The 20,166-nt window shown below is 34.9% G+C and overlaps 2 protein-coding genes across 2 annotated transcripts; both read left to right on the top strand.

Moving 5' to 3' along the window:
- The first annotated feature begins 1,089 nt into the window (after nucleotides 1-1,089).
- Nucleotides 1,090-3,328, top strand: LOC122309264 (L-type lectin-domain containing receptor kinase IX.1-like). The gene has a single exon (XM_043122670.1). The coding sequence runs from the start codon at nucleotides 1,127-1,129 to the stop codon at nucleotides 3,161-3,163; it is 2,037 nt and encodes a 678-aa protein (XP_042978604.1). The 5' UTR covers nucleotides 1,090-1,126; the 3' UTR covers nucleotides 3,164-3,328.
- Nucleotides 3,329-9,135: 5,807 nt separating this feature from the next.
- Nucleotides 9,136-19,520, top strand: LOC122309395 (MADS-box transcription factor 23-like). Its single transcript, XM_043122873.1, has 9 exons — nucleotides 9,136-9,266; nucleotides 9,477-9,720; nucleotides 17,194-17,272; nucleotides 17,650-17,711; nucleotides 18,625-18,724; nucleotides 18,826-18,867; nucleotides 18,960-19,040; nucleotides 19,254-19,408; nucleotides 19,505-19,520. Exons 2-9 carry the CDS (start codon nucleotides 9,539-9,541, stop codon nucleotides 19,518-19,520), a joined length of 717 nt encoding a protein of 238 aa, XP_042978807.1. The 5' UTR covers nucleotides 9,136-9,266; nucleotides 9,477-9,538.
- Nucleotides 19,521-20,166: the final 646 nt, after the last annotated feature.

Genomic DNA, 20,166 nt, shown 5'->3' with positions numbered 1-20,166 from the left:
CTTCGACGTTTCCAAGATTTTAAGAGGCGGGGATTCGTCAACAGGTCGTCTAAATCAAAAGCGCGTTCATATATATATATATATATATATTTGGTGGGCTTTTAATTGTCAACTCATGAAGGTTAGGCCATTACCTTAAAAATCTTCCAAATAGATAGGTGCATGGCTAATTTTATCCCATGCACGCAGTTGATAACATTAATTTATGTATGGTCTGTTAAATTATTAAAATTCGGTCTAGCTAGCTGGCTAGGTTTGGAATTTAAAGTTCATTTGCTAGCAAGGCAAACCCCAGCTAGCTATATATACGTTCGTTGGGGCCTAGCTCGATTGAAGTTGTTCTAAATGTTTGATTAAAAAATGCTTTCCCCGGCCACAAGTATTGTTAATAGGACCCTCAGCCTCACATGAAGGATAACGGGTATGACAAGCAATTAATTAATGGATAAACTAATTATTCTCATGCATATTGTACGTCCTTCAAATAGTCGTGCTCATGTGATGACAAAATAAATAAATCCATCTATATATATATATACACATACATACACACACATATATGCGAGTACGTGCATGTTAAAACAACTTATGCAGAAAAAATGTAAAACGTCTAGAGAAGAAAGACAATATAAAACTTTTCCTCATATTTCCATTTCTGTGTTTCAATACAGAGCAGTGCCTTTTTATAGACACATGAATAACAACCCAAATCTGTCAGCCTTTCATATTATGCCATCTGTCTACAATTCTGTTATTGAGACGTGGTTATTTGCAGAGTCTGTGATTGAGGAATAATCTGTGATGATGGATTGCTGCTGTGAGTGCGTGATGATGAATTGCTGCTGTGAGTACTGCTGCGCTGTGCTGGTGCCATGCTGCTGCTTGCCTTAATAGTGCATGATGATCGTACGATTCGGACAAGTCCACTTAAAGGACAAGGACAAGAAGAAGAAGGAGAAGAACTCAAAGATTAAGAGTCAGTCGACGCTCCATTTGACATATTCAAAAGCAGCTAGGAAAAGGATACAAAGAAGCACACAAGAAATATCCTTCGCCACGGTAGCAACCACTTTAAATAACAAGCTCGTCTTTGTCTTCCCTTACCTGCACAATTGCTTATTTTCGAATGCCACTTTTTCCTCCTAAACTCTCATTGCATAATTCGCTTCCCAATATGCATCTCAGCTGTAACCTTAGTACTCTTTGTTTCTATCATTGGGTTTTTGTCAGTTACTTAGCTCTGTTCCATCTTCCTTTGAGCTATGCTCTATCATTCAACTTCCCTTATTTTACAGATGATGGCAGGCTAAAGTTAAATGGCACTGCTTCCATCCTAAATAGAGTTCTATCCCTCAACAGTCCCTCCGTTAACAATACCTCCGCCGGCAGAGCCGTATATTTTGAAGATATGCAACTTTTTAATCGGAGTACGGGTAAATTCACAGACTTCACTACTCATTTCTCATTTAAAATATCAACGGTTACTCCACCAGGCCAAGATGGGCTTGCCTTTTTCCTTGCACCCAAAGGTTCTGTGCTCCCGGTATATTCTGGGGGAGGATGCCTTGCACTTTTTAGCCAATGTGACAATTTCACCGTACCAAGAAAAGATCAGTTAGTTGCTGTTGAGTTCGACACCTTCAACAATAAGGAATGGGATGCAATCGCTGGTGAACATGTCGGTATCGACATCTATTCCATCCGATCAGAAAAAATCAAAGATTCGGGCCGGAGTTTGAAAAGTGCATCAAGAGTTGATGCTAGTATCCGTTATAATTCTAAGGCCAACGAATTAAGCGTATCATGGACTTTCCCAGACGAACCACTTGTTGGTGGGATCGATACAAGCCTTTCATATCATGTTAACCTATCGGCAGTTCTGCCTGAATGGGTGTCTATTGGCTTTTCTGCTGGATCCTACTACTACTTTGCGACACACATGATCCTTTCATGGAAGTTTGTAACAAGTATGGAATCATCACCAGACAACTTTAGTGTCGGATTGATTGTTGCTTGTGTGATTGGTGGGTTAATTTCAACTTGTGGTGTTGTTTTAGTGTCGGTGTTTGCATGGAGGAAGAGGACTAGAGGAAAAGGAAAAAGGGGTACTTTAGAGAATTCCGAGTCCATGGAACGAGAAATGGAAAACGGTACAGGACCAAAGAGGTTCACTTATATTGAACTTGTTCAAGCCACGAACAACTTTGCAGAAGAAGGTAAACTTGGTGAAGGAGGGTTTGGTGGGGTTTATAAAGGATTCTTGAGGGACTCGGATCAGTTTGTTGCAGTCAAAAAGGTTACTAGACACTCCGTTCAGGGAAAGAAGGCATACATATCAGAGGTAAAAATCATTAGTAGATTGAGACATAAAAATCTGGTCCAACTCCTCGGTTGGTGCCATGAAAATGGCAATCTTCTTCTCGTTTACGAGTTCATGGCGAACAGTAGCCTTGATTTTCACCTTTTCGGAGGTAGAACAATGATTCCATGGGCAGTGAGGTATAACATAACACTTGGTCTTGCCTCTGCGCTACTTTATCTGCACGAAGAATCAGGGCAATATGTGGTGCATAGAGATATTAAATCGAGCAACATAATGCTGGATTCAGATTTCAATGCGAAGCTTGGGGACTTTGGGTTAGCCAGGATGATGGATGAAGAGTTAGGCGTCAGGACAACTGGAGTGGCCGGAACTTGGGGTTATATGGCACCAGAATACGTAAGAAAAGGAAAGGCAACAAAAGGAACAGATGTCTTTAGCTTTGGGGTGGTGGCGCTGGAAATAGCATGTGGAAGAAGACCAACAGAACCCGAATACGAGGGGCCTCACGTTCCCCTGGTTGCTTTGGTATGGGAGTCGTATGGAAATGAAAGGCTTTGTGATGTGGCTGACAAGGAATTGGGCATGGAGTTTGAGACGAATAAGATGGAGTGTTTGATGACAGTTGGACTTTGGTGCGCTCACCCAGATCAAAGTCGTAGGCCGTCCATAAGGCAAGCCATGCAGGTTCTCAATTTCGAGGCACCGTTGCCAAATCTTCCAAAGAAGATGCCAGTTCCCAGCTACGATGTCCCTGCAGATGCCCCACTCTTAACCCCAACTTTAACCAGTACGGGTGCTGCGCCCTCGATCTCTTATTCGTCGATCAATATCGGCCGTTAATTAGATGCATGGTGTGATTTCTTTCATGGTACTATTGATTTATGTTTAGTGTATTGTTTAAGTGGTCAGTTATTACCACTTATGTATTTTCCTTTCATGTTGGGATGTTTTTTACTTGTTGATTTAGTCTTCATTTGTAGCAGTTATTAAACGTGGGCTATGTTATTGCTTTCAGTTTTTTATTTCAGTTATCTGTAAGGCTATTTAACAGCCAAGTTTATTATTGAAATGATTAAGACGATTTCCTCCCATTTATCTGTGCAACCTCTTCAATCTATATTTCGTTACAGGTACTGCTATATATATATGTTAAGAAACATACAATATATAATATGCATGCGATGCTATATATTAATTAATTATAATAGTTTGCCAGATCGTACGTGATATATGTTTCCCTGCAATAATGATTGTGAAGAATTTTTTTTTTTTGTTTTTTTGTCTTGAGCAATGCATGCCATACATGCTGATATATTTTAAATAAAATTTTTCGGGTATATTAATTAATGTAATATTTTCTCAATGATATTGTTTCCTTCAAGCTATAGCTAGCTAGCGAACGCATGCAAAGATCAGTACTAAATGAATTGAATCGCATGTGCTTGTACATATATAATTTCCGAGTACTCTCCTGCTTTAAGCTAGCTTATTGTAAGCTAGATTAATATAATTAAGGAGTACGTACGTACGACCGGTTGGACTCTCATATATGTTTTCGTACATTAATTAGCAAGTACGCACGTCCCACGTCGGTCTCTTATACATTATAGTTAGTTATAGCCCTCCCAGAATGAAGCTGATCAGTTTGATCCACGGGCGGAGGTACGTTGTTCCAATATCTACATGCAGCAAGCTTGATCATATCGATGAATACAGCTTATAAGTTTACGATCGAACTTGAATTAATAGCGATCGATCGATTAAGATATATATATATATATATATATATAATACGTAAGGGACGCGCGTCCAAGATCGATCAATATTACTGATCTTATTTCTACGTCCTCGTAATCCCGATCATTAATTGTCTCAATAATTTATTAATTTAAATTGTATAATTTGATTAATCGAGATTTACTATAAAACAACAGTATCGAATTGAGCTAGATCATAATCAGGCAGTACTAGTACTCAAGCTTCTAGTACTTCTAATAATTATTATTACAAATTAATAAATTAGTATTTATAATGAATTATTTGTGACGAAAATGATTATTAATTGTGACTAGAATTATTATTTTGATAAAAAATAATCATTTTTAAGAAAAATAATTAATAACAAATAAACAATTTTCTTATACCGAAAAAAGCTAGCTGGTCGAGGTCGACAGGATCAGCTGGCATTTTACTATATATTAATGTAGCTACTGCTTGGTGCTGCATGCATGTGACGCCAATAGTATATATCCACCATTCAAAATAATTATTATTATAAATGTGTGAGCAATTAGCAGAAAATTTTATTTATATGATCACTCCATGCTCTAATCGTACGTTTTACCCTAAAAGCACAATATCATGCACTAACGCACCCAACTAAAGTGACGGCCGACCACTAATAATTCGTGATCATGAGTTAAACATGATGTCGAAAATTTTATTTAAAACGTGTCACATGCATGCATGCAGCATTTATTGATCATGTGGATGGAAGCTAGATGTCAAAACTTAAAATAATAATAGTACTAATTATAATCCATGCTATGGTATGGCACTGCTTATAAATTTGTTAAGACAAATAATTTTGGGGAGTCAACGTACATACACCCTGTGGCTGTCTATATATATATATATATATATTAAAAAATGTCGAAGTTTGTAGCATTTTAGAATAAAAATATTGGTGATATATATCATGCTGCTAACCTAGGCGCATTTAATTAAACTAATTAATAAGGAAAATCTCCAAGTGATTTGCTATATTTACAGGTCGAAGGTAGGTAGGTCAGCTCGCGAGCAAGCCGTTTTCAATGTGATAATGAGTTAGTTTGGTTAGAGGACATTCCAGAGTGGATGAATGAATATATCCAACTGGAGAAAAATGTAATTCTGAGAATGAATATATGAGAATGAGATCTTTTCATCAAAAAAACAAAAACAACACCCAATGAAGCACCCAACGCACGCTATTTTTTTATGTTATCCTTTCTCTTTGTGGTATTTAACGAGTAAGCATGAATGCATCATGCTGTGTTTTTTATTTACGTCATCGCTTTTGATAAATTTTTGGGCCTTCGGCAATCCACGTTTATATTCGATTGTATCAAATGAGAGAACATATATAGGGGTGCCAAGTGCCATTCATCTATAAATTTTAGGACGTTCTTATTACGAAAAAATCTAATTATAAGTATAATTGTGTATTAATATATATATTAATTTAATATGATTAATTAAAAAATAAATTTTATTAAAAATAATATTAATTTAAATTTTAAATATGAAGAAATCAATATTAACACGCAGATTAGTACGTAATTTTATTTATAAATAAAAAACCTCTAGTTCATAACATTGACAGTCATATGCTGGTTTGGCCCTCGAGCTCTATGCGTAAGAAATGGCTTTTTGTAAAATAATTTATACTATATTTTTCTTTATATATAATCACTTTTACATATTTTTTTATACATTCAATTTATATAATTAATTGTATATTAAAAAAATTAATATAACTAATTATATTAATAAAATATATAAAATATACGTAAAAATAATTATACGTAACATTATTCTTTTTATAAAATAATTTATAAAAATGATATTATTTTATAAGAATTCTTTAAGGTATTATTGTAAAACTTGTTATGAAATATGATGTACTGGTATCATTATTCTATTATAATATGATCTAACGTCAGGCTAGCTAGCTAGTAGGTTATTATATTATATTATAAAAAGGTCCATGCCCAGTAACGCGATCTATGCATATCTTTTTTTTCTCGTCGATCTATGCATATATATATCATGTTGTGACTTTTTTAATTATCCACCATTTTTGTCGTGAGAAAATCCATTGATTGGGGTTTCAAACCGCCTAGAGAAGTTCGTAGCATGCAACATGGATCCGGATCCTCAACTCATCCAGCTTGTAGTAGCACTGGAGCAATATTCTGGCTGGGCCGGTGATCATGAGCAAAAGATCGGCAAAAACTCCTACCAAAAGTTGGTGCAATTCTACTTATTATTTTCACACTATATATTAATATTAGTATATAATTTATCATTTTTATCCTTCTATTTTATAAACACTCATATAATAAATAGCATTTCTCTAAAATTAATTAGGACGTCCACCGAGGAAAAAAATAGCACTAATTTGTACATGATCAAATTAAACGTCTATTGAGATGGTGACACGTACGTGAATCTCACGTATTGTATAATATATTCGTGACAGCTGGTGGTGCTAATAAGGCCAAACAATAGAGATGATCAGCATGATCAAACTAACCATCTTGCTAATTATTATATATATATATATTTATATAAAATTCATCAACGTTAACGTTAGCTAATATGGATTATATCTTTCTTTGGTTGTATAACAAACGCTAATATCTATATTTATGAATTAGACAAGAAAAACAAATTACTCTAATCTCTCTTAGCAACAATATTATAGCATATATTAATTATAAGAATTGAGATAATTCCATGGTGTTCTTTGTCCAAATTTCATCAGAGTTTAGAGAAATTAGAGCCCTTCGATATTTAAATATCACGATGCTCCTATGCTCCGGTACTACTTCCAAATTATCTGCTTTAATTGTATACAAAACAATCATCCTTAGTTTGGAAAATATCATCTTAGAAGGCGATTCCGAATTTGTAATCAAAGCAGTCACATACAAGAATTGCCAAATCTACTAGTCACTGGTGCATGCAATCTCTCATCCATGATATCGATCCACTTCATGCTCACAGGTCTGAAAGAATATTGGAAAGCAAAAAAAAGTCATTGGTTTTAAAACCGATTTGCACGTCACATTGCGCAACGGGCAACTACAAACCTTAAGTTTGGAAGCTTTGATCCTGGCCCTTAGTTGGATTCCTGATTTTATTTTAGATTTTCATAGCGGTGAAGATCCCTCTCAATTTTCTTGTAATTGAACCTCCTTTTTAATACATTACTTGCTTACAAAAAAAAAAAAAAAACAATCATCCTGAGTACTGGAATTAGACAACTCATGCATATTATAACTAATGATTAACTACCTTATAACGGTAAGGATTGCGGCCACTTGGATCATAAGAAAAGAATAGATGATCAAGATTCTAATTTTATTTCGCAAGCAAATTATTAAGTTATTTGCTTAAGTCTTGAATCTAAATTTGATCATTCATTTCACTAATATTATTGCAATAGGAGACATTAATTGTAAGCATCTACATAAATGATCAACTCCAGCTAATTAATTTCAAACCTTACTTGACTAATTTGAGTCTATGAATAAATTCAGAAAATTTTAATAATAATAATAATAATAATAAACGTTACACATACAACTTTTTTTAACAACCATTAACATAATTAATTTTATTTTAAATTGGAGCTATTTTTATAAAATAACTTATAAAAATAATATTGTCATATACAAAGATCAATAATTTAAGATACTATTGTACGTATAAAAAAAGAGTTATACGCATATAATTATTCTAAAAGTAAACGAAGAGGAAGACATATATGACATTCAAACATGGTAGTCAAGCTAAATATATCTAAGCCAAAATTAAAACGAAATTAATTACATTAATAATTTGACCTAGCTAGCTGAGCTAATTAAGCAGATTAGGGCTAATTTGGAAAATGAGATGAGATGATAATTTTGTAAATAATAGTAAAATAGTTTATGAATAGTAGTGAGATAATTTAAATTTGACTTTTTTTGAGTTTTGAGCAATGAAAAAAAATAAGTTGAATAAAAAATATTATAAAATTAAAATATTATTAGATTATAGTTTTATAATATCATTTTTATTTGGAGATTTTAAAAAATTAAATTATTTTTTATTAACAAAATTTTTATATACAGTCATTTTTATATACTGTTACGCATTCTACTAATATGATTGATTGTTTTATTATTTTGAATATAAAATAATTATTTTGTCTAATTATATTAATAGAATACGAGAAGAAAATATAAAAGTAATTGTATTTAATATAATTTATTTTATATTTAAATTATATTTAAAAATAAGATAAGATAAAATAAGGTAAGGTGATACAGTGTATACACACCCTGACCGATTATTTGGAACCATTTGCAAAGAATAGTTTTCGTGTGGGGCTTGGTGCTTTTTACGAGAAAATACATATATTATATAGACACAGGAAATTAAGAGCAGCTCAATTGAGGAGAAACCTTCCCTAGACTTAAAAAAAATAAAGAAAAAATTTAATTATAAGTATAATTATATAATAATTTAATATAATTAATTAAAAAATAGATTTTATTAAAAATAATATTAATTTAAATTTTAAATATAAATAAATCAATATTAATATATTAATATATAATTTTACTTACATATAGCAAAATTCAAGAATAAAACCTTCCCCAGTGTTTATATTATTATTATCTTTTTAATCGCTGAGCGTATTTTGCTTTTTCCACGAGCCCAAGAATCATGGGGGCCTCTCCAGGTACGAGGAATCCCCATTGCCTCCATAATCGCTCGGATTAAAGTTTTGTTATACTCGCCAAATGGTATCGACGCCTGTCCATAGCAATCTGTCTCTGGCACCTCCCAACTCTCCCCGGATACCGTCACAGTGCTTCACACCCTTCGATAGATACTTTGCCAAGTTGTCATCAAATAGAAGCGAGTACAATTCTTTTAAGCACTTGGGCGAGTATGAGATCAGCCGATTCAATTTGAAACTACTTGGTGGTTTTGGGTGCTCAGAGACGATAATTGTCACCTTAAATAAAGACCAAGGACGTTTACCCCCGTTGGATGCCACTTTCAACTTTCCATAAGAAGCATAAGATTTGCACATCTCAGGCGCTTCAGGTGAATACAGCGAGCGACGATTCTTTCTCCTCTCTTCTGATCTAGTGCCTTACTCCTCCATTAACGATCGAAACAGGTAAGCTCAAGTTCTAGTACTTTTGTTTTTTTCCTTTTCATTTGTTATATTTAGATCTTCATATTCTTTTCCTTTTTGATTTTGGGCTTGCTGATAAGCTCAAGCTTAACCTTCTTGATATTCACAGATTAATAGCAGAAAAAAACAATCTGCTTTACCCCTGTTGATTGTGATGGTATCCAGCAATCTATAAACTCTTTTGTTCTGCAGATCTAGTCGATAAGAGGAGCGACAAAAACCCTAGCTAGGATTATCGGAGGAATAAGAGATCGATGAGGAGAGGTAAGCTAGTGATCCGGAGGATTGATAATTCCACGAGCAGGCAAGTGACTTTTTCAAAACGTAGAAATGGATTGCTTAAGAAGGCCAAGGAGCTCTCGATCCTTTGCGATGCAGAAGTTGGAGTGATTATTTTCTCCAGCACCAACAAGCTATACGATTATGCCAGCACAAGGTTTCATTCTCCTTCTCCCTCTCTTTCTCTCTCTCTCACTCTCACTCTCCAGATCATAAAGTTCTACATATTCTTCATTGATCCAAGTGTAATTAAATTCTTTTACCAGCATTTGTTTGCTATATATATATATTGTTTTTGTTTTTTCCTGTTTGCCTTTTTTAGCTCCATTATATATAACTAAAGTATAATATTCCAAATAAAAAGTATTTTGGCTTGAGATTTATATTGGAATTCTTGGATACATACGGTTGGTAACAGTACTGAGGTGGATTGTTCAACCGAAGAAATACTGATCAGGTGGATTTTGCTAACATAGATTATGCATGCTTTCCTCTTCATGAAGGTCCTCGAAGATGGACATGCATCTACTTCAAGAAAGTAAGAAACTAAATCTGTAAGCTAATATATTCCATTAAGTCATCGGTGACGTTGTTTCGACAAGGAAATCAACATTTTCCTACTTTCAAGATATATAGTTCGATCTGTTAAAGTTCATAATTGAGAGATTTTGCTAGAACGTCGGTATTTTTTTTTTTTTTTTAGTTTAATTAGCTGGTTAAACCTTTACTTTTTGGAGGAAAATATAAAGTTTCCACACATTCTTCTGCTTTGGTTTTGAAATTCATGGCTTGGTTAGACATACAAGTACGGATGAATCGTTTACTTGAGTCATAGGGTGGTTATATATAAACAGTGGATCAAGAACTTATAATGACGTACGGAACGTACCAGCTCTCTAGCTATATCCAGTTTCTTTTAGCTCCTTCAGTCTTTTCGTTTTGGGATCGATCGAGTTGTCTCTTGCATTTTTGTTGATGTAACATTAATGGAGGAAAAACACAGAAATTTGAAATTATATATATAGCGCTTGAGGGTTAATTAGAGTTCTTCTGTATTATTATGTCATGCTCTATCTCCAATAATGCACGATTCTAGTGACAACAATCACCTTGTTACTAATCATGTAAATGAGCAGGCCGCATGGCTATGAAAAGGTCTAGTCGCATTTGCTTAATTAATTGACCCTAAATTAAGTACTAGTAGCCAACTTAAATATTGCAAATAGAATTAGAGCCGATCGATCTAGTAAGTTAGTAACAGTACTATATGGTGCCGAGATCACATTACTATATATACGGCCCGGAAAAGGATGTTAGAGATTTGAATGAGCTAGGAATATTAGAACAACGTTCCAAATCCCATGCTTGCATATGGGGTCGGTGAATAGAGTTTATGAGAGAATTACATGATCATGATCAGTTCTGCATGTACTTCACACAATATTATTGGTTCTTTACTAGTGCTTAGAAATAGGGCGCAGCTAGCATTAACTTGTCAAATCAAAAGACATTTCAAAATAAATGGCCGGGATACAGCCAAATGGAATTCCTCAGGTAGGTTCCACTAGCATGAGCTAGTGATCATAGTATATGCACCAATATCCTTTCGAACAGTTTGCCATAATTTTCTTTTCCTATATATTTTCCTCTGAAGCAGTTTACAATATCTTTCGATATTAATAATTAAATGCATTTTTGAAGTCTTAATTTTTGAGTAGAAAATGTCAAAGTACACTCACATGAGGCTATGGTACTTGATCTAGATCATAAGACATGTATTTATATATACCCTGTCAATGGAAGGGAAGAGAATCGGTACCTGAACCATCTGTCACTTGACAAAATTGCAGGCTATTAATAAAAAATAATACACGCATTAGAAGCATTAAGCTAGATAATTAATTTCCAAAACTGTTTACTTATTTATTTGCAATAGTATTTCAACCTTAATTATATATCTAGGGTGGAATATTGTAGAATGCCAAGTGCATGAAATATTAATAAGCTTACGTAATCTGCATATGTAAGCTGCTATGTACGTAATTCTTTTAGATCTTTCACAAAACTGCCTAGCTAGCGAAAAAAACTGGCAATTAGTGAGAGGTAATTCTCAATGAAAAGTTATATTCACCATCTGGCCGTCATCATTTAAACACCATCCCTTTATATGGCATCAATTGATTAAATAATATGTAGTGAATGATATATAGTTTTTCAATCACTTAATGCTATATTAGAGGATGATGATCATGATTAATATCAGTTCTCATTTTCAATAGTTAAAACTTTCGATGTGTTAATACAATGCATCTAATTATAAGAATTTAATTCAAACCCCATTTATATGATAACTAACAAAATATTAGGAGAAAACAATACATTTTACTCATATTAAAAAGCATTATGAGGAATTGCACAGACATCCTCAATATATATATAAATATATATAGGAAAAGCTCTAGAGATACAAAGATCCCGTACGTCCACTGTTTAATTAATTATGTTATATTTAAATATCTTCCAGAAATTGCTAATATATGTGCTTAATTCGTCTGAGAAGAACGTATATATTTCAGAGGGAGATGGAATTCTATGACCGCACATAATTGATTTTACTTTGTTTTGTTCTTATTGTTGCCTTCATTGTCCGTCAGCCACATATTAATTATATATCAACTTTCAGTCATACTCCGAAAGTTTAATTTCTATTTTTCATTTGAATGCTGTACTGGATATTCTACTATAATACCGAGAACTATGAAACTACTGCAAGACAAACGTACACAGAACAAAGAATGGATGAAGAAACCCAAGAATCACTTTCTTGATTCTTGGAAGAGGCTTTCGAGGAACCTCCAACCTCCAAAACTATCTTTCGTATTAAACTTTCTGAACAAGAAGCATTACACTAGCATCAGTCTCTTATACTACTTACAAAGGCAAAACGTCAACATTTTACAATAGAAATCCCTAACTCCATTGATTCCCTCCGCCATTCCCTTTCTACACAAAACGCATCATATTACTTATCTAATATGCACCCTTTCAATCCCCATAGGACAGACTCCTTTCATCTCTAAAAATGCACAGTTTTACTTAATACAGAAATGTACCGTTGGATCCCTTCAATTCAACAGCTTCATTCCCTTTATCAACTAACTTCCCTTTCAGGCCATAACATTCCCTTCCTCTTAACAATGTCCTTGACCTCAAGGACTTGACACCCCTCTCCCTCAAAGGAACTTGCCCAAAAGGTGCAGGTATTGGTCACGTAATGTATAGAGAAGCTCCCAAATGCTATCCTCAACAGCAGCTCCTAACCACTTCACCAAAACTTCAGTTACTACATGGTTTCTGAGTTTCTTGATTCTATTTTGTAAAATTTTCTCGGGTTGAGGTTGAACTTGTCCCTGAGAATCTACCAGAGGTAATGTAGAAAGTGGTATGACATTCTAACCCAACTTTTTCTTTAAGCAAGAGACATGTATCATAGGATGTATTTTTGTAGAAGTAGGCAATTCCAGCCTATAGGCCACTATCCCAATCCTCTCCAAGATCTTAAAAGGACCAAAAAACCTTGGAGCTAATTTAAGATTGTGGCGTAGGGCAACAGTCTTCTGTCTGTAGGGCTGTAATCTGAGAAACACCCAATCTTCCACTTGGAATTTCCTTTCAATTCTTCTTCTATATGCAAACACCTTCAATCTATTCTAAAACTTCAATATATTTTCCTTCAATATAGTTTCAACACTTTACAAAAACGCACAGCTTTAGCTCCTTATAAAATGCAACGTCCTCGCTCCTTCTTCAAATGACACCATTCTTAAGTCTCAACGGCACCATTTCATCTTCAGCAGTTCACTTTAAACTCCTCATTTTAGCCCCTGCATATTGTGAAAAGTACTTGAGAGCTTGTTGATCAGTTTTCACTTGAAAAACTCCCCCTAACAGATAAGGTCTCCATTTGGCTACAATAGAAACAAGAGCTAGCAATTCCTTCTCATAAGTAGATAAAAGCAATGCCTTACCCTTTAATGTCTTGCTATAAAAAGCAATAGATTGACCCTCTTGCATGAGTATAGCCCCCACTCCAATACCAGAAACATCACATTCAATGGTGAAACTTTTAGAAAAATTAGGTAACCAAAGTACTAGTGGACTAGTAACAGAATTTCTGAAAAGCTTTAGATGCCTCCTCAGACCATTGAAAACAATCTTTTTTTAACAAGATTGTTAAAGGAGCAGCAACAGATCCATAATTCTTGATAAATTTTTTGTAATAGCCAGTGAAACCTAAGAATTCCCTCAAGGCTTTCAAGGATTTTGGAATGGGCCATTCAACTATGGACTCGAGAGGATCAACTTTGATACCAAAACCAAAAATAATATGACCCAAATAATCAACTTCATGCATGGCAAATCTACACTTAGACGTCTTTGCATATAAGCTATGCTGCCTCAATACTTCTAAAATAGCCCTCAAATGTAAAATGTGGTCCACCAAATTTCTGCTATAAACTAGGATATTATCAAAAAACACCAAGACAAACCTTTTTAAAAAGGTTTAAACACATCATTCATTAACCCTTAAAATATTGCAGGGGCATTAGTAAGCCTAAAAGGAATTACTAAGAACTCATAATACTCCTCATGAGTTCTAAAGGCTGTTTTTTCTATATCAACATTTTTCACCCAAATCTGGTGATATCCAGACCTCAAATCAAGTTTAGAGAAAACCGATGCTCCGAACAATTCATCAAGTAGCTCATCAATCACAAATATGGGAAACTTGTCTTTGATTGTTACCTGATTTAAAGCTCGATAATCCACACATATCCTTCATGAACCATTTGACTTTTTAACAAGAAGGTTTGGTGATGAAAAATGGCTCTGATTGGGTCTAACCACTCCAGTTTTCAACAAATCTAGAATAATATTCTCTATCTCAGTTTTCTGATAGTGAGGATACCTATAAGGCTTGACAGAAATAGGACCAGTACCCTCCTTAAGAGGAATGTTATGATCAAATGTCCTATTAGGAGGTAAGCCAACAGGTTATGCAAACACCTGTTTGAATTCCTGCAATAATATTTCTACTTCCTTCACCTAGCTGGTATGCCTAACATTCAACTCCACAGTCTTTAGTTGTAAAAACCAACCTTACTGCCACACCACGGAAGATTTAAAGGCTACCAGCTCCATTTTGTACCCTTATGCCCTCAAAGTTCAACCCTTTGAAGGTAACCTTTGATGCCTACTGAAAAACTCATAGACATTGAGTTAAAATCCCAGTTAATTGGCCTCAAAGTCTTGAGCCACTAAACTCCCAAGACCATATCACAACCACCCAGTGTCAGAACATGAAAATGAATTCTAAACTTAGAATCTTGAACTTTAATGACTTCTTCACATCTTCCCCCACTAGTCAACTGGTCCCTATTAGCTACTTTTACTTGTAACCTTGAATCTTCATGTACTTTTAATCTTGCAGATTGCACTACTAGTGGATCCAAAAAATTGTGTGTACTCACTGAATCCACCAAGATTTCCACCACACATTTTCCTATCCTTTCCAACAGCTTCATGGCATTACTGGTAGAACAACCAGAAATTGCATGAATAGACACTTTCACCCCTTCTCCATCTTTTGTCACTAATTGTTCTTTAGTCACTAGAGGTTCATCCACAACCTCCTCAACTTTTATGGTCTTATCACCCATGTTCTCCACCTGCATCAGATATACTCTTGGAGTCTTACACACATGTCCAGGATTCCATTTGTCATCATAATGGAAACAAAGGCCATTCTTTCTTTTTTCTTCCATTTGTTAAGAAAAAAACTTTTTTAATTGCTAAAGGGGTTTTTTGCACTTTATTAGTCTCTGACATAGTTTTAGTTACTACTAGCACACCTCTCCAGGGCCTTTTGATAACAAAGAGGCACTCTTCTTGGATTTTTGCTAACCCATATCAACACCAAGATTGACTGGACTCAACATCTTCATAGCCAACACGATTTCATGGCCCAAATCGAACTTGCATTGCAACAACCAAGGACTCCCAAGAATTGAACTGACCTAAATTCAATGCAGCTTGATACCAAACCAACGCCTCACCCTTCATATGAAAAGATGCAACCATCAATTTCCGATGAAATGGTATTTGATAATAGTCAAAATATTGATTTTCTTTAAAGACCCATCCAGCAAGATCACTACCACTAAATCTTGGAAAATCCAAATGAAAATTTCCCTGCACAGATCTATCTTTAGGACATCTATGTTCATTCACTCCCTCTCTTTGAAAATTAACTTGTGCTGACTCAACCAATGAACGTAGCATATTAGAAACATGCTGTAACTTTTCAAATATACCCGTAATGGCCTGTTTATGACAATCCAATTGCTTATGGAACATTTCATGTTGCCTTTGCGATCCTTCTTCCTGGCCTTTCAACACCCCTTGCATGCCTTCTGCCATCCAGAATCGACAACTGCTGATACCAATTGTAATGGATATTCTACTATAATACCCAGAACTATGAAACCACTGCAAGACAAATGTACACAAAACAAAGAATGGATGAAGAAACCTAAGAATCACTTTCTTGATTCTTGGAAGAGGCTTTCAAGGAATCTCAAACCTCCAAAACCATCTTTTGTATTAAACTTTCTAAACAAGAAAGCATTACACTAGCTTCAATCTCTTATACTAGTTACAGAGGTAAAACGTCAACGTTTTACAATAGAAACCACTGGCTCCATTGATTCCCTTACAGTTAAAACCGTTATTCTCTTTCTACACAAAACACACCGTATTACTTATTCAATGCTCAGCTTTTCAATCCCCACACGATAGACTTCTTTCATCTCTAAAAATGCACAATTTTACTTAATACAGAAACACACCGTTTGATCCCTTCAATTCAATAGCTTCCTTCCCTTTATCGACTAACTTCCCGTTTAGGCCATAACAAATGCTAGCAGCCCGTATAATTTGCGTATGCATCAGTTCAATTCCAGATCAACATTAGTTTGTTTTTTTCTTTTTTTAATGTTTTGGACACTAGATTATCCAACTAACAACGTTGTACTATCCCATTATAGAAACTGCAAATATATATGCGACGTAACGCAATCTTCATAGTTGATCTTTTACTCATAGCGTACATCATAATTTTTTATAGTTTTAAGGTCAATTTTATAGTTTAATGTGTAAGGTATGTAACTTACTTATCAAAAAACAAAAAAATGTGTAAAGTATAAAACTCTAGTAGTTTAAAGGTATAAAATTTTATTTTTTTTACTAAATTGATAAACACGAGATTAATACATTTCAAAACGTTAAGCTGGCTGCAAAATAATTCTCAGTTTTTTGGAAGAGGATATGAATATTTTTTTAGCCTGGCTAGGGGAATACCTAGCAAATAACTTTGGACCCAAAGCATGACGAGGTCCATCAGCTACATATGACCAGTGAATGTGCTCCAGATTCTACTTTTCTTTTGTGTTTTTATTAATTCTTACTGCATTAAACTGTCATAATCTCATGGAAATGACGAATGTGATAATTCTCTGCAAAATTGATGGCCCATTTTGAGTTTAACGAATATATTACCCATATTTATCAGCATGAAATCTATTGTTGGGCGTTACAACAAAGCAAAAGAGGAAGAATACCAGCAGAACAATCCAACTTCGGAAGTCAAGGTAATTTATTGTTGAACCAATCATCACTTTCCTCCAAGGGATTTCTCGCATCGATTGGGGCATCTGCATATTGTCATATTTTACTCCCAACAGTGCACAAAAGCATCAAGACCACCAACATTTAAAGAATAGCTTGCAAGGTAGTATCCATTAATGCAGGTTCTTGCCTGTATTGTTTTATGCCTTTTTGTTAACTCCCTTTCCCGCCATTTTAAGCAGAATAGTTCAGAAGTAACAGATCAGCATCTGCTAATATATATATATATATATATATTTTTGTAATGTTATATAGTTCCAAGTCTTTAAGTGATCTAAGCATGCAGTCCCACATGGCACGAATAAATTCCACAGGCTAATAATTGGTTTCTACTTGCTAGTTTTGGCAAATGGAGGCAGCAGTCTTGAGGCAACAATTGCAGTACTTGCAAGAATGTCACAGGTAGTACAATTATTTGATGATGGTCAATAAAACAATAAAAATTAGAAAAGTCCCTATTTCTACCCGCATTTTGCACATGCATTGCAATTACAGAAGCAGTACTGATACTGCTATACTTAGCTGCAAAGGGAAATATATATATATATATATATGGGTGTAAATGAGAAGACTAGAACACAACATATCTAGATTTAGGTGGGTTTGAGGAAAGCATTCATCAACTAATGTTCCAAGAGTCGAGTTACATTCATAGCTCACTTCAATTACTAACCTTTTTCCAGTTGAAATTACCAGGCCTCGAATGCCATTTCTTTCATTCTCCACCATCTATGGTCATATAGACGGGGTCATTTTGCAATTCCTATGGTCTTGGGTGTGTTAATCTAGATATTATTCCAAAATGTTAACATAGGAATTGCAAGGATGGCCTGAATCCTCTTCAAAGCCACGCATGGTGCAGTATGAAGATCATTTATAACATCACCGAAGTAAAAAGAATCCATTTTCATACACCAGATACAATGTTATGACAACATCGATTGAGCACGTACAGGCTGTGGAGACCAAGCTCGTTTGCCAATTGAGTCCTTGAGACTGGGAAATAATAATAAAACTCTTAACACAGCTAGGAACCCCCCAATCCCAAAAGTCCGGGACCTGAATTGCAAGACTAGAATGGGTTTTGGGCTAGGGCTACTGATAGTCTGGTTCAACACCTAAACACAACTTCAAATATGTCTCGGGGCCAATCCTTTGTGCTCCTGACAAGATCTTTTTGCTCCTGACATTGCCACGAGAATACTCTTTAGTATGTCACTTGCAACAATAAGTTGAACGTTGAATGGAAAGATTTCCGAAAGGGCATAGGCCCATAACCTCTATAAACATACAATATCCTTCTTGGTATGCACAGGCAATTGATGGGTGAAGAACTTTCTAGTTTGAATGCCAAAGATCTACAGAACCTGGAAAATCAATTGGAAATGAGCTTGAAGGGTGTCCGACAGAAGAAGGTATATGAGTATTAGCCTTATTTACAATTTAATCCAGCAATTCTGGATTTTATCTATAAATAGCACAGACGTGAACCTTTCCATATCTATTCTATTTGCAGGAACAAATATTTACTGATCAAATAAAAGAACTAAACCAGAAGGTTTTGCTGGAGAAAACAACTAAATTTCTCTTAAGTTTATGTTCAAGTGTTAATTTCCCCTCATCCGCTTTCTTTCTTTTGTCTTATTGTAGGCAAATCTCATTCATCAAGAAAAACTAGAACTCAACAAGAAGCTAGACCTCATTTGTAAAGAAAATGCAGAATTGAAAAGGGTATGATCTAAATAACTGCATATATACATCTGTCAACCTTTTTTTTTTTTTTCTTTCAATAGCTGAGCATATACAAGAGCCTTCAGTGGGGGTAAGAAAGAACCAAATTGAATGCCAATAAGTTAGATATCGGGCCCATGGTATTTATCTTGAAACAAGAGAAGGTGAAGGTAATTCTTGCACCCAAGCTTAAAACAAGTTTTTGCATCTTAGGTTCATAGGGAAAGGGATGTGAATGAGGCAAGCAGAAGTTTTCTTGTTCCATACACCATCAGCACTGGATACGATCTGAACACACCCATCCAGCTCCAGCTAAGCTGGCCACAGCCTCAGAATAATGAAGCAGCAGAAAAAACAATGAAACCGGGGTATCTCCTCAACAAACTCACATGCTATGCACCATTTAAGTCTATCATCGCAATTACTTCTTATATTAATCCAATGACTCCTCAAAATTGCAACAGGTTACAACTAGATTAGCAAATCCATTTTGGCAACTGTGGATGGTCATCTGTCCCATCAACAATTTGCCCATAGTGGAAAGTCAAGCTTCCAACAGTGAGATTCTATAATTCATCTATTAGACCCAATAGAATAAGTAGGACCATAAAATTTGGTGGGAATGTTCTATGAAGCTTGCCATAACATTAAAATCCAGACCATACCTATGTAAATTTACACAATAATGGGAAAGCACTAGACATGGCATGGATTGCTCTAGCTGTTTAAAAACTTGATGTGATAAAACAAATGGACTATCGGTGGCACTTGTGGTAGATATGCTATTCCAACAGTCTAAAAAGTTGTGCTAACCAATCAAATGGACTATGGTGTCAATTGTGGAACAATTCTAGCTACCTATATATTTGTAGTGATGGATGAAAATGCACTATTGGTGCTAACATGGTACCTTTGTTTAGTCAAATTGATCAGCATCTTAAAAAACCACATCACTAAAACTTATGGAGCAACCGAGAAATGTTGAAAAAACAATCTGGTTTCTGACTTCACCATGCTTCATTAATAACGTTGTAACCCCATCAGTGTAGTTGTAAAGAATTTAAAAGCATGCAGGGATAGCTAACCCATTCAGATGCAGGCATGTGCCTATTGCAACAGGAAAACT

This window comes from Carya illinoinensis, chromosome 5 (genome assembly GCF_018687715.1).
Source record: "Carya illinoinensis cultivar Pawnee chromosome 5, C.illinoinensisPawnee_v1, whole genome shotgun sequence".
Lineage (NCBI taxonomy): Eukaryota > Viridiplantae > Streptophyta > Magnoliopsida > Fagales > Juglandaceae > Carya > Carya illinoinensis.
The sequence above is the reverse complement of the archived record's forward strand: the minus strand, read 5'-3'. Positions and strand labels throughout refer to the sequence as shown.